This window comes from Miniopterus schreibersii, assembly GCF_964146895.1.
Source record: "Miniopterus schreibersii genome assembly, chromosome: 1".
In the NCBI taxonomy this organism is placed as follows: domain Eukaryota; kingdom Metazoa; phylum Chordata; class Mammalia; order Chiroptera; family Miniopteridae; genus Miniopterus; species Miniopterus schreibersii.
In genome coordinates, this window is record NC_138101.1 from 144573687 (window position 1) to 144597405 (window position 23719).

General features: G+C 40.4%; 1 protein-coding gene across 1 annotated transcript in view; it reads left to right on the forward strand.

The window, feature by feature from the left end:
- STARD9 (StAR related lipid transfer domain containing 9) overlaps nt 1–23719 on the forward strand; it is a 102353-nt gene that overhangs the window by 5284 nt on the left and 73350 nt on the right. Inside the window, exons 2-3 of the mRNA XM_081153931.1 lie at nt 299–368; nt 2241–2357. Of these exons, the coding sequence (XP_081010057.1) occupies nt 299–368; nt 2241–2357 (187 nt within the window). The remainder of the gene's footprint in view (nt 1–298; nt 369–2240; nt 2358–23719) is intronic.

A 23719-nucleotide genomic window follows, 5' to 3' on the forward strand; every position in this document is an offset into this window, starting at 1 on the left:
CAGAAGGGTGTGTTAAGAGGATTGCACAAGACTAAATACAATATGTACTGTACCTAATACAGTGCCTAGCATATAAAGGGTGCTCAATAATGGGGACTTTTAGTGGTCCAGAGCCAAATTCTAAAGATCCAGAGAAGCATGCCAAGTAGGGGACTGTTTAGTGTGATGCTTTGAGCCACTTACGGAGACAGATGCCCCAGTTATGGATACAGGAGTGGGGAAACATTTTGTCCCAATAGCACTGGTCTCAGGTTCTCTTTTCTTGATCTTCTCATATGGGTTTGGATCTTGTTTCTAGGGAGACCAAAGAAGGAGGAAGAATTATTGTGGAAGTTGATGGTAAAGTGGCAAAAATCAGAAATTTAAAGGTAAGCCTGAAATTGTTTTCCTTTTTCTCTCCACTGAGGGGCTAGTATTATTACAGGAGCTTCTGGGCTGAAGATATGTATGTGAATGTGTTTAGAGGGAGAGTGGAAGAGCTTTGATCAACCACTAAGCAAATTTTAAAAAATAGGAAAGAAGTGCAGGGGATGTTGCTGCCACAGCTCAAGTTCTATCAAATAGGGTGCAGCTGTTTTGGAAACTGTGCAGTAGCTTCTTTGAAAGTAAACACAAGGGATGTATGGGGGATGGGCATGGCTAGCTTAAATCATGTTGAGGACAGTCCATGCATATACTTAACTCACCTGAGCACCAGTTAGACTTTGTTCCAAGCCTCTCATTTGGTATCACTTTGTCTAGAGGTGCGTGCATCTGCTAATGCAGGATTCATTTTGGCCATAGTGGGGACCAAGTAAGAACCTTCACATCTCAGAAGGGAGTCAGTAACTAGTCTGAGTCTTGTTACAAATGCTCTTTCACAGATTTGACTGATCTTTGAGTCACAGTTGTACAAACTCTGGGAACTTCCTCCTCTCCCCCTCACCCCCTCCTAGGGATAACTTCCTCCATCACATTCCTCCCTTACCAAGCTAGTGGAAGTGGAAGGGATTCTTTCTTTCTGTGCCTTGGGGAGTGGAGGGAAACGGGAGATGGCCATATGAACTGCCTGAGTGAGGGTTATATGGACCCCAGGCCACCCAGCCATGCCCACTCACATGTTAGTCCTGTGATGTGATCTGTTTGCTTTTGTCAGTAGCTCTCTGTTAAAAGAGAACAGGAACTGCCAGACTTGTCAACAGGAGCTCCCTGGGGACCAATGACCTTTTATAAATGTATTTTTTTAAAAAAATATATCTTTATTGATTTCAGAGAGAGGAAGGGAGAGGGAGAGAGAGAGATAGAAACATCAATGATGAGAGAGTCACTGATCTGCTGCAGCCCGCAGCCGGGGCATGTGCCTTAATGGGAATCGAACCCTGATCGCCTGGATCCTAGGCCGATGCTCAACCGCTGAGCCATGCCCGGCCAGGCCCAATGACCTTTTATTCTTTGCTGTCTCTTACTTATATCTCTGTTGCCTGATCACTTCAGCTGCTTTGTTCTGAGAGATCATATTTTTGCTTCTTAATAATGCCTGGCCAAGATCAAACTCTAATCTTCCCACATGCCTTGCTGGCTGCTTATTTCCCTGAGGTCAGTTATCTACTAAGAATCTCTTAGTCATTGTGACAGCCTCATTCTACTGTGGTTTGTGGATCCTAGTGCTGGGATTGTCTCCCTGTCCAGAGTCTAAATTTTAAATAGTAAGACAGGCATTCTGTGAATAATGCCATTCTCCCCTGTACAGTACCTGAAGGTCAGTGCAGTTCTAAGCTCTGGCTCTGCCCTCATCTACCTTGGGCAGTTGGATTGGTACTAGCTCTTCTGTCCAACATGCTTTCTAATTCACTGGGGTGGATCCCCAGGGACCTCTGTGAAAGCCTGAGGTTGACAGAAACCTGTCAGTCCCAGGGACTAAAGTACTCATGCATTTCTGTATCTGCTATAGAAATCTTTAGAGGAAAAAATGATAGTGATAAGAAGATGCCCAGACAGGTAAAGGTTTTCTTTCTCAAGCTGTCCACCTCATTTGTAGGCAGATACATGATAGTATGATAGACATTTAATTAATTCTCTGGGGCTTTATCATATACAGGATGAGGACAGAGGTTAGTTTTTCTCTTTTTTTAGATAGATATCATAAAGATCCTCATGACCAGTACAGGTCTCTCTAGCTATAGTAAGAGAGGAATCAAGTGCCACTAGCCAGATTCAGATATTATAATGGAGAAGACACTGGATCCTATGTTTGATTTTAGGTGGACAGTCGATCAGATGGGTTTGGCGACTCCCGGGAGAAGGTTGTGGCATTCGGCTTTGATTACTGCTACTGGTCAGTCAACCCAGAGGACCCCCAGTATGCATCTCAGGATGTGGTAATGTCATTTTTCCTTCACTCTTCTCAGTTTTTTGTAACTGTATAATTATTGGGAAATTAACATGAAATCTGGTCCCTGCCTATTTCTTTTTTTTTTTTTTTTTTAATATATCTGTATTGATTTCAGAGAGAGGAAGGGCATGGGAGAGAGAGAGATAGAAACATCATTGATGAGACAGTCATCATTGATCGGCTGCCTCCTGCATGCCCCCAACTGGGGATCGAGCCCACAACCCGGGCATATGCCCTGACCAGGAATCGAACGGTGATCTCCTGGATTCTATGTTGATGCTCAGCCGCTGAGCCACACCCAGCCGGGCTGCCTATTTCTTATGGTAGTTTGGTTAGAAACTAATGATGTTTGATCTGAGAAGTAGTAGTGAGGGCCATCAGTTGTAGAAAGAGGAAAGGACTGCTTGTTCAGGGAATGGGAGTTGGCTAGTGTTTGTTTTGGCTTGGGCCTCAGCGTGATTCAGGTGGGTACAAGTTAGTTTAGGTGGTGGTCTTCTCCTATGGTGAGTGAATGGGCTCATCTCAAACTTGGCCTTGTGTTGCATGCAGCAGAAGGCCCCAGGAATCCTAGAGGCTAGTATCTTCGTTGAACCTTAGGTTTGTGTTCCTAGGCTGAGAGTTAAGGCCTAGACAGCTAGTATGCCTGCCTGCAATGTATGTAAGAGGTAAATTCTGTTGATCTGATGAGGATTGAGAGGATCAGCTAAGGCTGTTGGTCATGCTTTCTATGTCTGGTAGTGCTACCTAGCTCTCTTACAAGTTCCTGAGGCAGCAGGTCTGGTAAGACTTCCCTCTGTTTCTGTGAAGAAACTTCATTGGTCTGGTTTGTTCTGTCAAAGGTCATGCATTCATTCCCCATGATGGCCAGCAAGCCTTGCCTCATTCAGTTCTATGACCACAAACAATAGCCCTCACCCCAGCTGCCACCAGGGACTCTGTGAAAGTCCATCCCTAAAATTAGAAATACATTTATTTCGCCTTTATGGATCAGTATCATTGTACTTACATATGAAAGAAAATACTACAGGAGTATGTCCTTAGGAAATACCACTGAAAATGGAAATATTATGGGGGGAACTCTGGACAATAATTGCCTATCTGTCTATATTCCTATGAATAAAAAGCCAAAGTGTATTTTCTAAGTATTTTAGTCTTTTGTGAAACTTTTTCTAATTAAGTCCAGGGAACAATGTTATCAAGTTTGAGTGACTTAGAGGACAGTACTGATATTCTGTTAATGCAGACTTCTGAAGATGATTGGAGAGTTCTAAGCCATGGACGTGTAATCCCCCCATTCTTCCCTTCCAAGGGGAACATGTGGAAACAAGACCCTATACCACTGTGGGACTTGTGGTCTTTGTGGGTTCCTTCTGTTATGATATGAGCACCCTACCTTTGTAGTCAAACTGCGTTTGCTTAAAATGCTCAGCAGAAAAAGGCAGTGTGGCCATTCCATGGAACTGGCAGGCCCAGACTTGTCTTATGGCCCTTGATTTGTATCCCAGCACTCAAGTATCTCTGAGGTATCTGGTTACTGGTTTTTGTAACTGTTTTACTGAGATCCTCCAAGAAGAGCCAGGAAATAAACTGACTCTCAAGTAAGAGAACGGAATGTCTATAGCAGTTCACAGTTGTGACTGTGTTTGTGGCGTAGAAGGCAGTGCTATTCCTATTAGTAGAAAGTGTGAACATACTGATGACTGTTTCAGTCCTCCCTGGCCACAGCACACTCAGGGCTTGCTGTTCTGTACCTAAGAAAAATTAACTATTTTGTGTAACATTTGATAGGTCAGTAATCTGGGAGGTGTGTGATGTGTGTAAACAAAAAAACTACATATTTCTATATCAACAAGCTTGGGTATGATTTTGGTGTGAGGTTCACATTTTACATTTATGTAGCTTGCGTATGTAAAAATAATCTCATGGAAGCCCGGAAGTCCATAGATGAGGAGGATTCATAAATACGATTTTTCCTCTGTTTCCTGATTTGAAGTTCAATAGAAAGATCAAATGGGATTTGGACAGGAAGCCTGTGCAGAGAGATAAAACCAGAGTCTTCTGAGGTTGATTCTGACTTGTTTATTAATTGTCTAAAGCCTCATTGGTCCCAAGGGGAGTCAGGACAGTAAAGAGAAGGAAAGGAAACTTTGTCACAGGCTGGAGTAGTGCCAGAGGTCCCAGAATGGTGGCAGGACTCACATCCATATGATTTGGTTAGAGGGACTCATTAATTTAACACAGAAATTGGAGCTTAGACTTAACCCTAATCACTATGGCTTTGAGATCACCAGGGGTAGGAGAAGCAGATTATCATAAAATCATAGGACTTGAGGTGGGAAAGAATTTCAATGTCATCCAGTTTATCCTTTCCCAAAATATAGCTATCCTCTCTGCAGCATTTGTGATCATATTTAGGGGGGTGTGGAGAAAAGGGTGAGTTTTATTGAAGTATAATTTAGATACAGTAAAATTCACCTTTTTAGTATACAGTTCTGTGAGTTTTGCCAAACTAAGGTGTGTAGTTTACCGTCAGTATATAAAACAGTGCATCACTCCCAAATTCCTTCACTCCCCTTTATAGTCAGGCTATTCTTCTTACCCCCAGCCCCTGGCAAACGGATTAGAAAACTGCTGATTTGTTTTCTGCCCCTAAAGCCTGGCTTCTTTAATGTAGTATGATGTAGTTGAGATTCATCTCTGCTATTGTGTGTATCATATCTTATTCTGACCTTGATTCAGAATTATTTAAATTGTCTTCTTGCCCAGAAGGAATCTCATGGCTTTGGATTCTAACTGCAAAGAGGGACCAAGTCCCTGGAGGACTGTGCCTCCTCCATCTCTGTGTCTCTTCTTGTTGTGAAGGAAGAACTGTCATTGCCCTCAGAAATATAGCACTGATTTCAGGATATTTAAATATCTGAGGGGGAAATTTCCTTCACTGGCCTTAGAGGAATTTTGAGCAGTATCATCAGCCATTGCTTGATAGATGTTGACAAGAACGTCACCTATTTGATGTTGGTGCTGCCTCATCATAGTCTCTTAGAATGTGAGAGCTTGAAGGGAATTTAGCAGTCGTCTAGGCCAAGCTTTCTCAGCCTCAGCACTGTTGATAGTTTGGCCAGGTAATTCTTTGTTGTTGGGGCCTGTCCTGTGCACTGTAGGGTGTTTAGCATAATCCCTGGCCTCTACCCACTAGATGCCAGTAGCAGTCCCAGTCATGACCATCAAAAATGTTTTCAGACACTGCCCACTAATCTATGGCAACCCCCTCATATTCCAGATACAGCCATGTGGCTTACATGGGGTTTTACAGATAGGTAATGCAGAAGTGGGACTAGACCCATATATCTTTTTTATTGATTTCAGAGAGAGGGAGGGAGAGGGAGAGAGAGATAGAAACATCAATGATGAGAGAGAATCATTGATTGGCTGCCTCTTGCATGCCCTTGACTGGGAAATGAGCCCGCAACCTGGGCATGAACCCTGACTAGGAATCGAACCTCGATCTCCTGGATCCTAGGTCAGTGCTCCACCGCTGAGCCATGCCCAGCTGGGCAGCCCATGCTTCTTATATTGGTCTTTTCATTGCATTGTACCATTATACCTCCCTTTTTTCATATTTTACAGGCTGAAAAGATAAATTCAGAATTAAAATTCCTTAGTGCTTTAGCCCTTCCCAGTTCTTAGTGGTAACGCACTTAAATGGATCAGGTGTCAACAAATATGGGCTGCTAGAGAACAAGTCAGCTATTGCAATTTCTACTGAGAGGCTTTAATTGTTAAATATCTGTATATTCTAATGTGTATCCTTTCTTTTGATTGTCTCTCCAAATCTATTAAATCTATATTATTTACTCCATTTTATAGATAAGGAAACTGAGGCACAGAAAGCTTACAAGAGTTGGCCAGTGAATGGTGGAGCAGGGATTTAAATCCAAGACTGTCCAGCTCTAATTTGCATGCCATTTCCACCAAGCCTCACTGACTCCCAAAGTTAAAATAATCCCATTTAGTCTATTAGTGCCCAGGTCATCTCTTTATAAATATTATTTGATTTGATTCTGTCAACAGCCTAAAAGGTGGGTTTTATCTCTCTTTCATAGTTGAGGAAATTTAGGCTTAGAGAGGTTATATGATCTGCCCAAAGTCAGAAGTGAATCTTAGATTTGAACACAGGATCATCTGAATGCAAAGTTTATATTCTTTACTCCACTGCAGTGTAAACATTTTGGGGGAAAGAGGGATATAGGGAAAGGAAGGGATGGAAATTGAGGAAGAGGAGAGAAGGTGAAGGGGAAAGAGAGAGAAAAGACTACAGTGGATGCGGACTGGTAGGGGAATCATATTTGACAGTCTTGTCCATTACCCCATGGCCCTGGTGTCATTAGCTTCTTATTCTTTTTTTTACGTTAAAAAAAATTTCAATTACAGTTTACATTCAGTATTATCTTGCATTAATTTCAGGTGTATAGCATAGTGGTTAGACAATCATATACTTTACAAAGTGTTCCCCCCAATATTCCCAGTACCCACCTGGCACCAATACATAGTTATTACAATATTATTAACTATATTCCCTATGCTGTACTTTACATCCTCATGACTATTTTGTAACTACCAATTTGTATTAATTTCTTCACCTTTTTCACCCAGTCCCCCAACTCCCCTTCCCTCTGGCAACCATCAGTTTGTTCTCTGTATCTGTGAGTCTGTTTCTGTTTTGTATGTTCATTTATATTGTTCTTTAGATTCCGCATACAAGTGAAATCACATGATATTTGTCTTTTTCTGACTGACTGACTTCACTCAGCATAATACTCTTCAGGTCCATCCATTGCTGTTGCAAATAATAATCAGCTTCTCATTCTTAAGGCAGGCCATTATTAGTCTAAATTGTGTTTTTAGTCTTTGTGAATATTTGGACTTGCCAAAGGCTTCTACAAAATTGGACTACATTTTTATCTGGCTTGAGTTGACATTAAAGTCAATGTACTTCTCCTCTGAAGTTAGACCTGGATTTGAATTCAGGCACAGCCACTTAGCTGACTTACTTTGGACAAATTACTTAACCTCTCTGAGTCCTAGTTTCTTCAACTCGAGTTATGGAGAGGAGGAAATTAAATAATTATCTAAAGTGCCTAGCCCAGGGCTTGGCAGTCAGGAGTTGAATAAGGGAAGTCATAATGCTGTGGCTTGGAACCCTATTGTGATTACCACTGTTATAGTATGATTGAAGCAAGGCTCAAGCTTCTAAGAGCTGAACTAGATCTGAAAATCTGTGAATCTGCTTATGATCCCTTCTGGGATCAGCATGCTCTACTTGGAAAATTAACTTCCCTCCCTTCCTCCTGGTCAGGAACATCTGTTGGATCCCAGAGTCCTCTGCTGAAGCATATTGTGTTTGGGTGATTGTGTGTTTGTAAAACTTTCCATGAGGAGCATTAACTCAGCTTTACCCACCAAGAACTGTAATTGGCTGTCAAAACAAGTACAGACTGAGTCAACAGAAAGCAGGTCCAGGAACAAAGCTACCCAGCCCTTTCTGGAAAGCAATTGCTCCAATTCTCCTGGGAATCTTTATTTTAAAATGGTCTGTTATTTAGCTAAAACACAATAGCTAAAACACTTGTAGCTTTTCCAGATAAAAATTCATGTGAGTGAGCAGTAGATTTCCTCCCCACAACCATTGAATACAAAACTCAAATTATAGCAGCAATGTGATTGGGCTTGTTGTTTTAATATTTGTTTAGTCTCCACATACACTGAACATCAAAGAGCACACAATATAACCGTTGCCTGCCATCAAAGAGCAGAGAGAGAGAGAGACAGACAGACAGACAGAGACAGGCTGTGTGTGTTACAGATTCTTTGGTGAATATTTTCTCCAGTTCCAGACTTCGGCTTGAGGATGTCAAGAACTTGGAGAGGCTTCAGAGGAAACCTGTCCCCCCCCGCCCCCCACTGTCTCCACCAAATAATTAAAGGGCTCCCGGCAGGAACCAAGAGGAAAGCCACTACCAGTGTGGCACACCTCATATCCATACTGTATGAGATAGGAAGATAGAGAGGTGATAATAATACCCTGCAAGTACAGAACGTGATGATGATTTTAGCAGTTTATGGAGCATTAGAACCAGCTGGTCTTCATTGCTATTAGGATAAAATAGGAGATTTCAAATTAAACTGCAGAGAATGATATTGCATTTAGGACATGAAAAGTAACTTGTGCAGAATTTTAAATCCTGTTATATGGTAGCTAAATAGTTTGACTTTAGAATTCCGGAATGTTGATATTAGAAGAAATGTTAAAAGACCATTCAAGACACTTATTTTATTTATTTATTTATTTATTTATTTATTTATTTATTTATTTATTTTAATCCTTACCTGAGGATATTCTTTCCATTGCTTTTCAGAGAGAGTAGAAGGGAGAGAGAGAAACATCTATGTGAGAGAGACACATGTGGTCTCTCTATGTGAGAGAGACACATGGGGTACGTGTGGTTGCCTCCCACACGTACCCCAACCAGGGCTGGGGATGGAGCCTGCAACTGAGGTACGTAACCTAGGGCAGAATCCTTCAGTCCGCAGGCTGATCCTCTAACCACTGAGCCAAGCTGGCTAGGTCCTGCCTTCTTTTCTTGATCTTGCTGCCTGTTTTGAGAGGGCCTTGTCATTTGCCTAATTTAGGGAACCATGGTTTAGTTCCTCTGTGCATCTCCTTTCCCTAATGCGTGTATGTGCAAGGGAGCTGGGGAGCGTGTGGGTGTCAAAGCATTTTCTCATGAATATTTGCAGAGCTGTGTACATTCCATCACTAGTGCTATTTCTTCCCAACCAAGATGGAGACAGAAGTAGAAGGGAGAGTGCTTCATAAGAAAAAGCCTTTTTGTGCAATAATTGGATGGGGCTCTGCAGGCATGAGTGGGGGAAGGGAGATTACCATGAGTATTTCATTTCAGTATGTTCCCTCTGCCAGCAGCACAGCTGCTCAGCTCTATAAACATGTCCATGGGCTGGATTTTAAAGGAATAAGGTCATTTTCTTGGCTTCATCTAGCTCATTGTTTCCCCTCTCTAGAAACTTGATTATGAATCTTTAAAGACTCAGAAAAATATAAAAAACAGAGATCTTTGACACTTACTGCTTGCTGCTGGTGCTGGATGCCTATACAGAAATGAATAGCAGAAACTACAGAAATCTTTTAAAATGCAAAAAAGCTTGTTTGGATTTTTTTCCCCTCTGGGAGCCAAGGGTAACAGAAATTTCTGGTAGTAGCTAGACTCCTTGAGATCTAGGAAGAGAGAGGTTATCTGTAGGGGAGGCATGCCCTAAGCTTGGTAGTCACTTGTAGACCTGGGCAGCTAAGCGTAAATATAGATAGAATCCTGAGTCAGTTGTCCTTGACATTACCCAGTTCTCTTGCTTGTATCTGCAGTGCTGAGTACTCTTGTTCTCCCATTCCCTTTATACTTAAATTTGTCCTGGGGTTTAAAAGGATTGTCACTTAATTGCTTAAAGAGGAGAAGTATGATGATGGTGATGATTACTTTAAGAGTCTTTAGAAATACTGATTTGCAAAATCATCTAAACAGGAGGATGTAAAATGAAGAGCAGCCCTTTGAACAAAAGGCGCATGTCCACCACTGTAAGTGCACAGGCAGACTGATAACAGTAGGCCTCTCCAGAGGAAGCCACCTGGCCTGCCTCGATAGGTGCTAAATTCTCTCCCACATAGTTGCACAGTAAGCCTGTGTCCATGTACCCTCTCAGCACCATTTCAGTGGTCCTCTGTTTGGGGGAGCCAGTCCAGCCAACTAACAAAAGGCCCCTTCTAAATGCAGTGTTCTGAAAAGGGTTGACACACTAGGGGGTGGGGGAATGGGACTGGTTTCGCTCCAGTTTTGTGCTCAGCAGAAAGCAGATGACTACATAAAAAGTGTCAGCAAATTTATTTGTTTATTAAAATATTTTGCTGTAGAGGCAATACAAGCTAACTGTAAAATAGTCAAATAATGCAGAAGGGTATAATGTAAAAAAGTGAAAAAACCTTCCCCTTCTCTACCTCCCCACCAGTCTCATTCTCTAGAGGTAACCACTGTCTAGTTTTGTTTGTTGTTTTTCTTGGTATCCTTCCAGACATTCTCTAATTATAAGTAAGCATATGTTATATATCTTTTGTTTAAAAGGGACTTACACTGTACATACTACTTTTTTAATCCTCACCTGGGAATATGCTTATTGATTTTAGAGAGAGGGGAAGGAAGAGAGAGCAAGAGAGAGAGAGAGAGAAACATAGATGTGAGAGAGAACATCGATTGATTGCCTTCTGTACGTGTCCCACTGGGGATCGAACCCTTAACCTTTCCGTATATGGGACGACGCTCCAACCAATGGAGCCACACTGGCCAGGGCACGGTACATACTATTTTTCAACTTACTTTATTCTACTCAACTTATCTTGGTCCTAATTTATTTGCAGTACCTGTAGTTCTACCTCACTGTTTTAATGCTACATAGAATTAGCATTGTATGAAAGTATTATTGTTTAGTTTTCTGTGATGGACAGTTAGGATATGTCCAGATTTCTGCTATTATACATAGTACTGGAGTGAGCATCTTTACATTTTTTTGCAAGTATAACTAAGATAAATTGTTAGAAGTACAGTTGCATCTTTAAAGAGTATGTATAGTTTAAATTTCAATAGATTTTTTTGTCTAATTGCCTTCCAAAATGGTTGTAGCAGTTTACGCCCTTAACAATAATGTATCAGAATACTTTACCACATCCCTTGTCAACAGTAGGTGTTGTCATACTTTTTAATTTTTTGCCTGATATGTAGAAATAGTATCTTATTGTTGCCTTTTATTATAATCAAGGTTGAGCATCTTTTCATGTTTCTTGGCTATTTGTATCTTTTCTTCCCTGTGAATTATGTGTTCATCTATTTTCTCCCATTTTTCTACTGTATTGTTCATCTTTTTCTTATTTTTAAGAAAAAGCATATTAAGGAAATTGATCCATATGTCACAGATGTTGCAAATATTTTTCCTGCTTTTTACTTTTGTGTTTATTTTCTTTATGGTAATCGCGCACCCCTCCCCCCCCGCCCCGTGTGTGTGTGTGTGTGTGTGTGTGTGTGTGTGTGTGTGTGTGTGTGTGTGTTGTAATGGAATTTATCTTTCTATATGGATTCATGTTGTGTTAAGTTTTAAAAAGCCTTCCATTCTGCCTGGCCGGCATGCCTCAGTGGTTGAGCATTGACCCATGAGGCAGGAGATCATGGTTCGATTCCTGTCAGGGCACATGCCCAAGATCCCCGGTGGGGGGTGTGCAGGAGGCAGCCAGTCAGTGATTCTCTCTCATCATTGATGGTTCTATCTCTCTCTTCTTCTTCCTTCCTCTCTCTGAAATCAATAAAAAAACATTAAAAAAAAAAAAAAAAAAAGCCTTCCATTCTGAGATTATACAAGTATTCACCATGTTTTTTTTCTGGTATGATAGTAGATTTATCTTTTTAATATTTCAGTGTTTGGTCCATTTGAAATGAGGCAGGGCTTCAGCTTTATCCACACCCCTTAAATAGTTAGCCAGTTGTCCCATTACCATTTATTAACATCCACTCTTTCTCTACTAATGTAAAAAGCCACTTTTATTTTTATTTTTTAATTTATTTTTTTAAATTTATCTTTATTGATTTCAGAGAGAGGAAGGGAGAGGGAGAAAGAGAGATAGAAACATCAATGATGAGAGAGTCATTGATTGGCTGCAGCCCGCAACCCAGGCATGTGCCCTGACTGGGAATCGAACCCCGATCTCCTGGATCCTAGGTTGATGCTCAACCGCTGAGCCACGCCCGGCTGGGCAAAAGCCACTTTCATCATGTACTAAATTCCAGTGTATACTGGGTTTTTAAAAAAAACTCTGTTTTGTTCCATTGATCTATTTGTATTCTTGTGCCAGAGCAATACTGTTTCAGAAGTTTTTAAATATACATAAAATTATACACCATACTGTTTCACTACTTTTTAATACTAGACAGGACTAGTCCTTTTTCATTTTGTTCTCAGACCATCCTGGTTATTTTGGTTATTGCTTTTCCCCCAAATGCCATGTACTTCCCTGCTTTTGCTCATGCTGGTTCCTCTTTCTAAAATATATTAAAATATCTCACCTTCCCAGTGCCATTCAAAATGTTCTTCATGAGCCAGTTATAATGGTACTTTCTCCTTGAAGTTGTCACCATCCCTAAGTTTCTCACAGTATTTTGTTACACTCTTACACTTTCTGTGTATTAAGTAAAATTACTGCTAAGTCATTCTTGAAAGCAAACTAGGCCTTATTCATCTTTGATTATCCCACATTCCCTAGCACAGTGACATTTCATTCTTCCAGTAAGCATTTAGGAAGCAACTACCATCTGCTACACAATGGCCTTGAATGCTGTGGGGAATATGGAATGAAGTAAGATGTCATCCCTGCCCTCAGAAAGTTTGTGGTCTTACTGAGAATACCAGGCTTTAGGCACATAAAATAATCAGCAATACCAAGCATTCAAGTGTTAAATGAGTGGTACTTACAGTAAGTACTTCAGGAGTCCAGAGGAATAACCTACTATCCATAGATTGCACTGAATGAATTTAAGGGATATCATTTCAGTCAGAGAGAAAGGCATAAGCAATGATTCTAAGGCAAGAATGTACAAGCTGTGTTCTAGTGGATTAGGTGGTGCCAGTCCAGGGTGAAGCTAAGAGGATGTAGTCACGGTGTCTATTTCCAAGTGTTCCAGGAGGTCAGACTCCCACATTCCACCTCTGAGCTGCCCAGACTCTTAGGATATATGGAGGCTAAACACAGTTTCTCTGACACAGTGGCAAAATGGCCTCAGGAGCATTCTTTTTTTTTTTCTTTTTAAATATATCTTTATTGATTTCAGAGAGAGGAAAGGAAAGGGAGAGAGAGATAGAAACATCAATGATGAGAGAGCCATTGATCGAGCCCGCAACCCGGGCATGTGCCCTGACCGGGAATCGAACCCCGATCGCCTGGATCCTAGGCTGACGCTCAACTGCTGAGCCATGCCCGGCCAGGCAGGAGCATTCTTGATACTTAGCTGAGTCCAGTAGATAAAGGCCATGGCATCACTCCCATTCCAAAAGCAAGAAAGGGAAAATGGGTACTTTCACTTTAGATAAGTTGGGAAGCCATGAAAATTTTTAACCTGGGGGCAGGAGGTAGAGTATCCTGGGTTACGGAAACAGCATGCATTCATTCAACAAACATTTACCTGAGGTATGCCAGGAGTATGCTAGGAGCTTGGTAAACAAACTGTGAGTGTGTGTGAGTGTATGTATGTATGTATGTATGGCAGAGAGAGTTTTACTCAATTTCTTTACCTCACTTGATTTATCGCCTTTTCTGCAGATCAGATTTCAAGCAAATCTAATGTCTCTTCTAGAGGTTCTAATAGGCTGTAGTGCCCATATCATCTTCCTTTCCCCCACACTGTTGCTTGGGCATCACTGTCTTTCTTTGTTTCCTGGTCCTGGGCTTGAGGCCATGGTATCTCATCTTTGCTGCTCTCTCAGGAATCTGCCTGTGAGGCATCATACACATGTGTTCTTGTTCCAGATGATAGAAGTGTTATGATTTTAACATTTAAGCTACTTCCTTGTAGAAAAATAGCCTCTAGGAGCACATTACTGGTTTTTCCTTATGTATGTGGATGTTCATTGAGCTTCACCAAGACCAAGCATGTCCAGATGCCTCCTTACCATGAATGGAAGAGCATGTTCCTTCTACTCTTTGGGATCACAGAAGGAGACAGTCTGGGTGGTTCTGCCTTGCTTCTCAAAGTGTGGACCTTGGTATTGCCTAGAGCTTGTTAGAAATTTGTACTTTGACCCCCCCACCCAAATGAATTAAAATCTGCATTTAAAAAAGATCACCAAGTGAAGAAGATTCAGATCCAAGGCTTTTGGGGTAGAACTTAAGATGCTGCTGGGCTGAGGACCACACTTTTAATAATACAGTTCTGGAGTATGTGATATATTCCACCTTGAGGGATGGAAATGATGACTGCTTTTCCCAAAGCCCAGTTAATTGTGTAAAATGTGCATTATTCCCTGATTGACATTTCTCTTACTTGTCTGTCTGGCTGACTGGAGAAAGAAGCTGTGTTAGATTCTGACATATCTTTCTATTCCCATCTCCTTCCCCTATGATGAGACAAACATTGTTTCATAACTGCCATCTCAGGCAAACCTTGATGGCTTTGGTCTTGTGAAACAAACTTTATACTATCTGATTTAAATAGCTTTGGATTTCTTTTTTTTAAAATTTAATTTATTTATTGATTTTGGTGAGGTGGGGAGAGACGGACAGACAGACAGACATCGATTTGTTGTTCCACTTATTTGTGCATTCATTGATTGCTTCTTGTATGTGCCCTGACTGGGGATAATTGAGCCCACAATCTTGGTGTATCGGGACAATGCTCTAACCAACTGAGCTACCCAGCCAGGGCAGCCTTGTTTTTCTTCTCACTCAAGAGAGAGTGATAGTTTTCCACCTACCAACATCACAGGAATATTGTTAGGATAAAATGAAGTATTAGGCTGGGGAGAACTTCGCAAAAAGAAATATTAAATATCAGTTCATATTATTACTACTGTATTACATTCTCTGTTGTTTCTGTACCAAGAAAGTGTGTTTGCAGAGTTTTTCATGTTGCCAATGAAACTATCTTTTGCTCTTAATTCTTTAATAGAACTATTTTTTCTAGAAATACTGTAATTTATTAATTTTAAAAAGGTAATATATGCACATCAGAAAAAACAGTACAAAAGGATTATACAGTGAAAATTAAATCTTTCCATTCTGAACTCCTTCCCCTATGATGAGACAAACATTGTTATCAATTTCTTGTATATAGTTCCTGAGAATTCTGTGCAAATATATGCATGTAGTTGTATATTCTCTTTAAAAAAATGATAGCACATAAATTAGTCTGTATCTTGCCTTATGCAGTTCATATATCTTGGAGACATTTTAAATTCATATATATGTATAATTACTTCATTTTTATCGATGGCCATATTGTAACCTTCTGTTATGGGTATACCATAATTTAATTCTTACTATGAACTTTTAAACTATTTATGTCTTAAATTTACAGTGAATTTCTTGTAGGTAGCATATATGTAATTGGGTCTTGTTTTGTTTTCCTAATCAGACCATCTCTGCCTTTTAATTAGGATTATTTAGGTGACTTACTGTTATAGTTATGACAATTATTTTGCTATTTGTTTTCTATTTGTCTCATGTTCTTTGTTCTGTTTTTTATATTTTTCTGTCTTCTTTTGGGTTGAGTATTTTATCTTTGTTAGTTTATTAGCTTATAGCCCTTTGTTTTGTTAGTGGTTGCTTTAGGGTTTAAAGTATACATTTCTAACTGATCACCATCTGCCTTCAAGTAATAATATACTACTTCCTGCATAAAATAAGATTCACTAGAATACTTCTATTTCTTTTTTCTCTATCTTTATACTATCAAGTCACACATTTTTATGTCTACATATGTTTTAAACTCCATAATGCATTATTAATAATTTTGTTTAAACAGTAAATTGTCTTTTAAAGACTTTAAATAATTTTAAAAAGCTTATATATTTATCGGTGCTCTTTATTTCTTTTTGTAGACCCATATTTCCACCTGGTGTCATTTTTCCTTCTGTCAGTATATTCTCTAACTTTATTTCAGCTATTATAGTTTGGACACTACAAAGATGGAGATTGTATTTGATTTATATCTCACAAACCACATAGCATTAAGTCAGGTGTCAATAGATGACCCACATTGGTTTGGTTTGTGATATGCTCCAGGGACTCTAGCAGAACTAATTTTAATTTAGCATTGTCTCCTAAACCAAAGGCAAGTCCAGCACAGTGATAGTATGCTGTGGCTTCTAGAGCATGGACAGGGGACTTTTCCTTATACTCTAAAGCCAAACAAAATCAGAAGTTGATAATTTACTATGAAACAATTTGGAGCATTTCAATTTGTTGGTCTTGGCTATCCCAACATCCTTGTTGCTGCTTGCTGTTCTTTTGAACCGCATATTTTGGGACAGGAGTTTGGCTTCATATTTTCTTTTCCAGGGTCTGAAGTTAGCAGTGGTCGATACCATATACTAGCTCTAATTATTCTTTTATTTACATACATTTATATAAGCTCAGCTCCCAGCAAAAATAAACTTTTTAGAATTCTGGGCAGATGTGGGGATGAAAAGGGAACAATTTGTTTATATCTTTGTTCTTTCTACTTCTACTTGGTTGGCGTCCTTTTCTTACCTCTTCCTTAAACCAACATTAAATTTGATGTTTCTTTTATTTGTGAAAGCTCATTAAAGTCATATAATCATTATTTTACCTTGTTTATACTTACCATTAAAAACAATTAGTTCTTGAGGGAGACATACATAAAAAGATAATTACTTCACAGTGTGTTAAGTGCTGTAATAAATATTTTAATCAAGTGTTTGAAAAAACTTGAAGAGGGAGAGGTAGGTCTTTTTAATTGGAGCTGGGGAAGAGAGATTGTCAAAAGAAGTCTGCTTCACAACGTGATTGCTCTGTTCAGGATTGAATAGGATTTAAACCTGTGGTTCTCTTCCAAAGGTGGGAAAGACATTTCTTAAGACTTGAAGGTGATGCTTCACATATGTAGATTTAACCACATAGCTTGGGAGTTTCTAAAAAGATCAGAGACTTCTCAAAGCATCATATGAATCATTCACTAATCTTAACTTAGAGATCCCTTCTTGGTTTCATTCTAGACACCTTAGTCTTATAATAAAATAGGTGTATGAATCATTTGATTGAGACTGGCTACTCAGCATATTAACTTGATGTATGATTGTTATGGAGGGAGCTGGGTTCAGTGAAAACCTCTCCTCTCTGCAGGAAAAGCAGACTTGACGGTTTCTCATTTTTCAAGTGTGAGGCAGAGGAACTTGAGCTATTTATAAACTCACTTCCCCCCACAGACTGAACACAATAGAAGCCTGAAATCAAGTGGTGACCAGATGTGCCCAGGCATCCCCCAGTTTGTATTTAGAAGTTGGAAAAGGCAGAGCCCCTGGGGGGTTGTTCTCAGGGCAGGGATGGATGGACTCACTCATAAGATCTTCTTTTGTATACAAAAGATGGGGACCCTTACCTCAGGTCCCAGGAGCAGAAGTAAACAGAAGAGTATGCTCAAACTCGTTTTCCTTGCTTCTCTTTCTGGAAGTGGGGGATTATTCTTTTGCCAGTTATTTCATTGCTCAACTCTTGTCTCTCTAGTTATGCAATTAGACACGATAGAAGTGGTTCTGGGGATAGATGCTGAATTGATATAGAAGGATGAATTAATACAGCTTCCATGCAGTTTGTAGAGATAGTGGTTCTGCTAGGATGAAAAGAGATCTGACAGGAATGGAAACCCTTAATTACTTTTTTCCCCCTTTACTATTACTTCCATATTGAAATAACCCCATCTTGTTTGTGGTAGTTTTGTGGTTTAAAGTTCAAATATGTAGTGGTCTCTGGCTGGTATTGCTTTTCCTTTTCTCCCACATCAGAGATTTTAAGAAAATAGAAGCAACTTCCTCCTTCATAAGCATCTGGAAACATTCCTATGTAGTTTAGAGACTTGATTTCAGGGTTTGGAAAATGTTCTCATGACCAACTTGCTTAAGTGGGCTTTTTGAGAACCTACTCTGTTCCAGGTACTGACTTATTACCTGGAACAAATAATAAGTTATTCCTGCTGCCTGCTATGTGAGCTAACTCCTCCTGACTATGTGCTTGCCTCTAATATTTAAAGCATGATATGAATTAGCTCACAGAAAAATTTGGACTGTTAAGTTTTGCATTTACTATAGGAAAGGACCCAAGAGTCATGAAGAAGGAATATGTGTTTTCAAGCCTCCCTATTGATGCCTCTCTCTTAGATATGGAGAACATCACCTACTTCCAGTTTTGTATGTGAAGCAAGTGCTTGTCTACAGGTGCAGTCACGGTGTTTTATTTTGAATCCCCTGGATAGCCCTAATTGACCCAACCACTTTCTGAGACACAAGAAATAGCTCACACTTAATAGCAAGTGGATGCTTCATTTCACCTATTCTGACCTAGGGACCAGGTTTTGAAGTGGACTTTAAAAGTGGTGAGATGTAGCCAGAGGTGCCCAAGAAGGAGTCTGGGGTCTGTGCACTAACCCTGCCATCCAATGTGCTTCCTTCCCAGCAAGCATAACTCAGCATCTCCCAGTACCTCTTTTTCCGAGTAGGTCCTTTTTCATCTGTGAAGTACCCTAGGGTGTCCAGTTTCATATTGGGGAGGGAAAGAAGGAATGCAGGGCTTCCAGATTGAGTCCAGAAGAATCTTAACATATGTTTTTGAATTAGGCAAAACCCTACATTATTTTCTAGGTTTTTCCTGAATTCTACCAGTTTTAATTTCCAAGTATTCATTTTTCAGCAAAGATGAATCTCATCCACATAGAAGCATTTATACACCAGAGAGAATGAATCTCTTAGGCATTCGTCAGCTCTGTCAGGGTTTTTAGAGGCTTATTAATAATTATACTTCATTGAAAATCAGTCCCAAGTTCCTGAGTGACTGTCCAGGTTTTAGTCAGTACATTTCTCGGTTGTCACCAGCAGGTAACTGTTGAGCTAAGTGCTCACCACTGTCAGGTCTCTCTTTCATCATCTTATTTTTTTTTTGTCTTTTGTATGCACTTTGGTAACAACCCTGAGAAGCACCTTTGTTCCAGGGTTATTGGCTAAGGCTGGAGTCACACTTTGTTTATTTCATTAAAGTGACTTGATATGAAGGGCTGAGATGCAAGAGCGCCACAAGAGCAGTGTGGTTGGAGATTTTGTGATTCTAACATGCAGCTCTTCTCTTCTGCAAACTAGTCTGCAGGGTTGAAGGAGGGAAGTGTGGCTCGAGGGAGGAAGGCCCCTGCCAGTGGTATGCATGAGACAGATGCTGTTCAGATCAACACAAAACTAATCTCTTTAACTAGACTTTGGATGCTTAGAATGATATGGGGCTTCAGCTGGGCCAGCTGAACCCAACTATGAAACCGGAACTTTCTTGGGGGCTCAGCTCATTTGCTTCTTGAGCATTAAGATTGGTCTCTAGAGACCCATTCAAACTAAATAACATTAAAAACAGGAAATTTGCTCCTAGCAACATGGTTGCAGGAAAGCTTTTTCTACTTAGGCAGGAGGAATGAGAGTTAAAAACAGAAACTTCATCCTCCAGGCTTATTTTCTTCTTATAATAAAAGTATTAGCAACTCAAACAACTTGAAGCAGCCTTGTCCTACTTGACTGCCTCTCAGAGTGCTGCCTGATGGGATCCATTACAAGAGATGTTAAAGAGCCCTTCTGAACACATTCAAAAATAGGAAAACAGCCCTGCTGGATGTGGCTAAGCGGTTGAGCATCCCTAGGATCCAGGAGATCGAGGTTCAATTCCCGGTCAGAGCACATGCCCGGGTTGTGGGCTCGATCTCCAGTCAGGGGCTTGCAGGAGGCAGCTGATCAATGACTCTCTCATCATTGATGTTTCTGTCTCTCCCCCTCTCCCTCTCTCTCTGAAAGCAATAAAGATACATTTAAAAATATATATATAGGAATACAGTGCTATATGGAGGATACTGACCTGGTGATGCTCGTGTTTGCCGAAGATCAAATATGCAGAATTAATGCAGGCAGAATTTAGGGAGACCTAGGAAATAGCCATCATTTAATTTTATTCAGCACACATTTATTGTGCATATTCTGGAATCAGTCCATAGATGATGTATTCATTTATTCAGTCATTGTTAACTGAATGAGTACTGTGTGTTGTGTGTGCCTGCCATGTCCCAGCTGCAGCCTTAGATGTGTGACACTTTTTCCTCTTTAGTACTGCAGGGGCCTGCTCAGGTTTGCTTGTGATAGTCAGCCCAGGGCATCCCTGGACCCAAGGACCCAACTCCTGGGATTGCTGCTCTTTTGCATGATATGCTGCTGAGGTTAGTGGGGGTGCATAGGGTAGACGTTTTGAAAGCAGGGAGTGGGGACAAAGAGGAAGCTAAAAGCGAGAGAAGAAATGCTCTTTTTTCCTTCCTCCCCTGTGGTGATGTCACTCTGCCTAAATAGACGAGTGTTGAGGAAGGCTTCTGAAGTCCTTGGCGAGCATGACCCAGGCCATCTCTGATCCTCCAGCAACATTCACAGTCTCTTCTCTGGCTCAATCGATGTCATAAACAAGCTTCTGCAATAGAAAAGACCACATGGTCAAAAGATTCTTTAGCAGATATGTGTCATTATTTTTTGCTGGTGAGAAAACAGAACTCTTTTAAAAAACTTTTTGTTGAACTATACATACAGAAAAATGCACGTAAGTGTATAGCTTAAATTTTCTCTCCTCTTGAGTTTTCACACGCTGAGTATACCCGTGTAACCAGCATCCAGATCCAGAAACAGAATGTGACCAACACCTCAGAAGTCCCACTTGTGCTGTTAAAATACACTTTAAAGCTCTTTCCTGGGGCTTTTTCCCAGTGACTGCTCTGAAATGTTGAGAGGTGAGCTGCTTGTGAATGGGTCTGTCAGCTCTGTTCAAGAGTGATGCTCATCATGCCGGTTTTTGGTAGACCCAGGGCGGGGTCTTGTAAAAGTGGTTGAGAATAGTCTCTTCCCTTTTTTCCAGACTCTGTCAAATGCTACAGTGTGTTGGGGTGATAGAGTTTGGTTGCAGGGGTTACTTTTATGTGTAGTTTTAGAGTTTGCCTGATGAAGAGGTGTTGAAGAAACACCGGTAATGGAGACCCTGCACAAAATACACCCATGAGAAATCAGGATGGTCTCCTGAAAGTGCCTAAGGGTTCAAATGGATAGAAAGTTTGGACATAGGCATAAGTCCTCCTTTACCACTCACTTGCTATGTGACCCTGAGCAAATTACTCCTTTGTGGATATCAGTAATGTCCCTGCTAACCTGCTGATCTCTGAATCTAAGAGAGGGCAGACAGGCCAAGCATACCCCTGCCAGGCTTTCTCAAACTTCTCTTCTTTTTCTGACTTCCAGGACTGTATGTGGACTCCTTGAACAACCTAAGGCCCAAGACAATGTGCCTCTTCCTCTCTCTTTAATTTCTGCTTATATTGTGCTTTCTTTATGTTGGGTCTTAATAAGATTCAACTGAGAGCTGTCAGTAGCCTATTAATCTCCTTACACCCAGCCCTGGGCTGATTTCTATAGGGACGGATTTTAGTTTGCTTTTAACATCTATCATGACATAAGACTGGCAGCTACCTGAACCTCTTTTTTTAAACTAAATGCAAGTTAGTATGGGATTGAGATTCAATGTGGTGTTTCCTCTACAGAAATTTTCTTTACAGCTTGCACATGTTTATTTTATGAGGATATCCATTACATAGGAAAGAAAATATCACAATAAGTTTTTTAAAGCTTAGTGTTTGTCTCCTTGAAAAGTCCCTCTATAGTAAGGTAGAACCAATGTAAGCTTTTATCAGTTCCACTCTGCAGAAATGGTTGAAGTTTTCTTTATAACAGTGGTCCTCAAAGTGAGGTCTTCAAATCAGCAGCATCAGTATTAGCTGGGAACTTGTTAGAAATTCAGATTCCTGGGCTCTGCCTCAGCCTTATTGAATCAAAACTTCTGGGAGTGTAGCCTTTCAAACTGTTTTTTTAACAGCCCTCCAGATGATTATGATGCATGCTAAAATCTGAACCAGCACTCTACAAATTTTCTATTTGTAGACAGGTGGGACATAGTCACAATTATTGGTTGGGAGAAGGATTATAACTTGAGAAACAGCTGTATTTAAATGAGCTAACTTCTTCATAGTATAGTATTCTCTAACTTCCAAAGTGCTTTCACATGTATCAATCATCATAGTCACATGTATTTGATTGTCACAAAATTGTGGTAGGTACCATTATTTCTATATTTTAGAAGGGCTGATAGTGACTGTCATTATCTAATAAGTTGTAGAGCTAGCACTTTGTCATTTGGAATCTTCCAAGTCCAAATCCTGACCTCTTTCTGTAGCATCATGTAGCCTTTCTATCCTCAGGCTGTGGGGTGGGCTGTTTTTCTGTCTGGCTTCCTCAATAACAGATCCTGAGATAAGGACTTATGTGAAAGTAATTTATTAGGAAGTATTGCTAGGAAAGAAGTGATAGGTGAGGTGGGAGAGACCAGTAAGGGAAGGCAGCCAAGCAATACCACAGAGTTGCTTTGAAGATGGAGTATAGAGTTTTCCTGATCAAGAATTTCCTGATCAGAGTTGTCCTGCACCCATCAGTCATTTGTTAAGGTTGCCTTCTAGGACACCAGGCTCTCAAATGGAGTTTGGAAGTCCTCCAAAAAAGAGACGGAGATACAGCTGCTGACTTTTGGGAGTGAAAGTACACTAGGTGCCTGGTGTGCATGAAAATGGTAAAGGAATCTAAGTGTGTGTGGGAGGAACCTTAATAGCACATGCTACACCATCAATGGTGATCTAGAAGACTGCAGTAGGAAACTAAGGAATTGTGAAATATATGCTAGTCCCAAAGTGGGATGTGGCAAAACGTCACTGTGTATCCTGTCCCCAAAATTTTCTGGGAGAGCCCTGCTCCTCACGAGTTTCTGGTTCATCCCATGGTCAGTGAACACTGAGTCTCCTATATCCTCTGCATTTACCAATGTGGGCATCAAGAATTGATATTCATAATGATGACCTCAGGGTCCTGTCATTTAAAAATCCTTAGACACTAAGGAAAAATATACCAAACAACTTGAAATTTTAATTTAAATGAAGTTGACAGTGGTTCCTGACTAACCAATTAATCAGAAATTATTTTTTTAAAAAAATATATCTTTATTGATTTCAGAGAGAGGAAAGGCGAGGGAGAGAGAGAGAGAAACATCAAAGATGAGAGTCATTGATCGAGCCCGAAACCCGGGCATGTGCCCTGACCAAGAATCGAACCCCAAACGCCTGGATTCTAGGTCGACGCTCAACCGCTGAGCCACGCCCAGCCGGGCAGAAATGTTTTTTTAATAAGAGAGTCTCATTTTGTGATTATTTAGGTAAAAGTGGCTTAACCATTACTATGTGATAGTCATTCATGCAGCTCACTGAATAATCATCACTCTTCATCTCCTGCTGAGTGATAGAATTTCACTTCCTGGCGACATAGTGTGAGGTGGGTCCATATGATTAGCTCTGTCTAGTGTATCTGAGCAATCAGTTGCTGGAATGTGACCTTCCAAAGCCCTCTTTCTTCTCG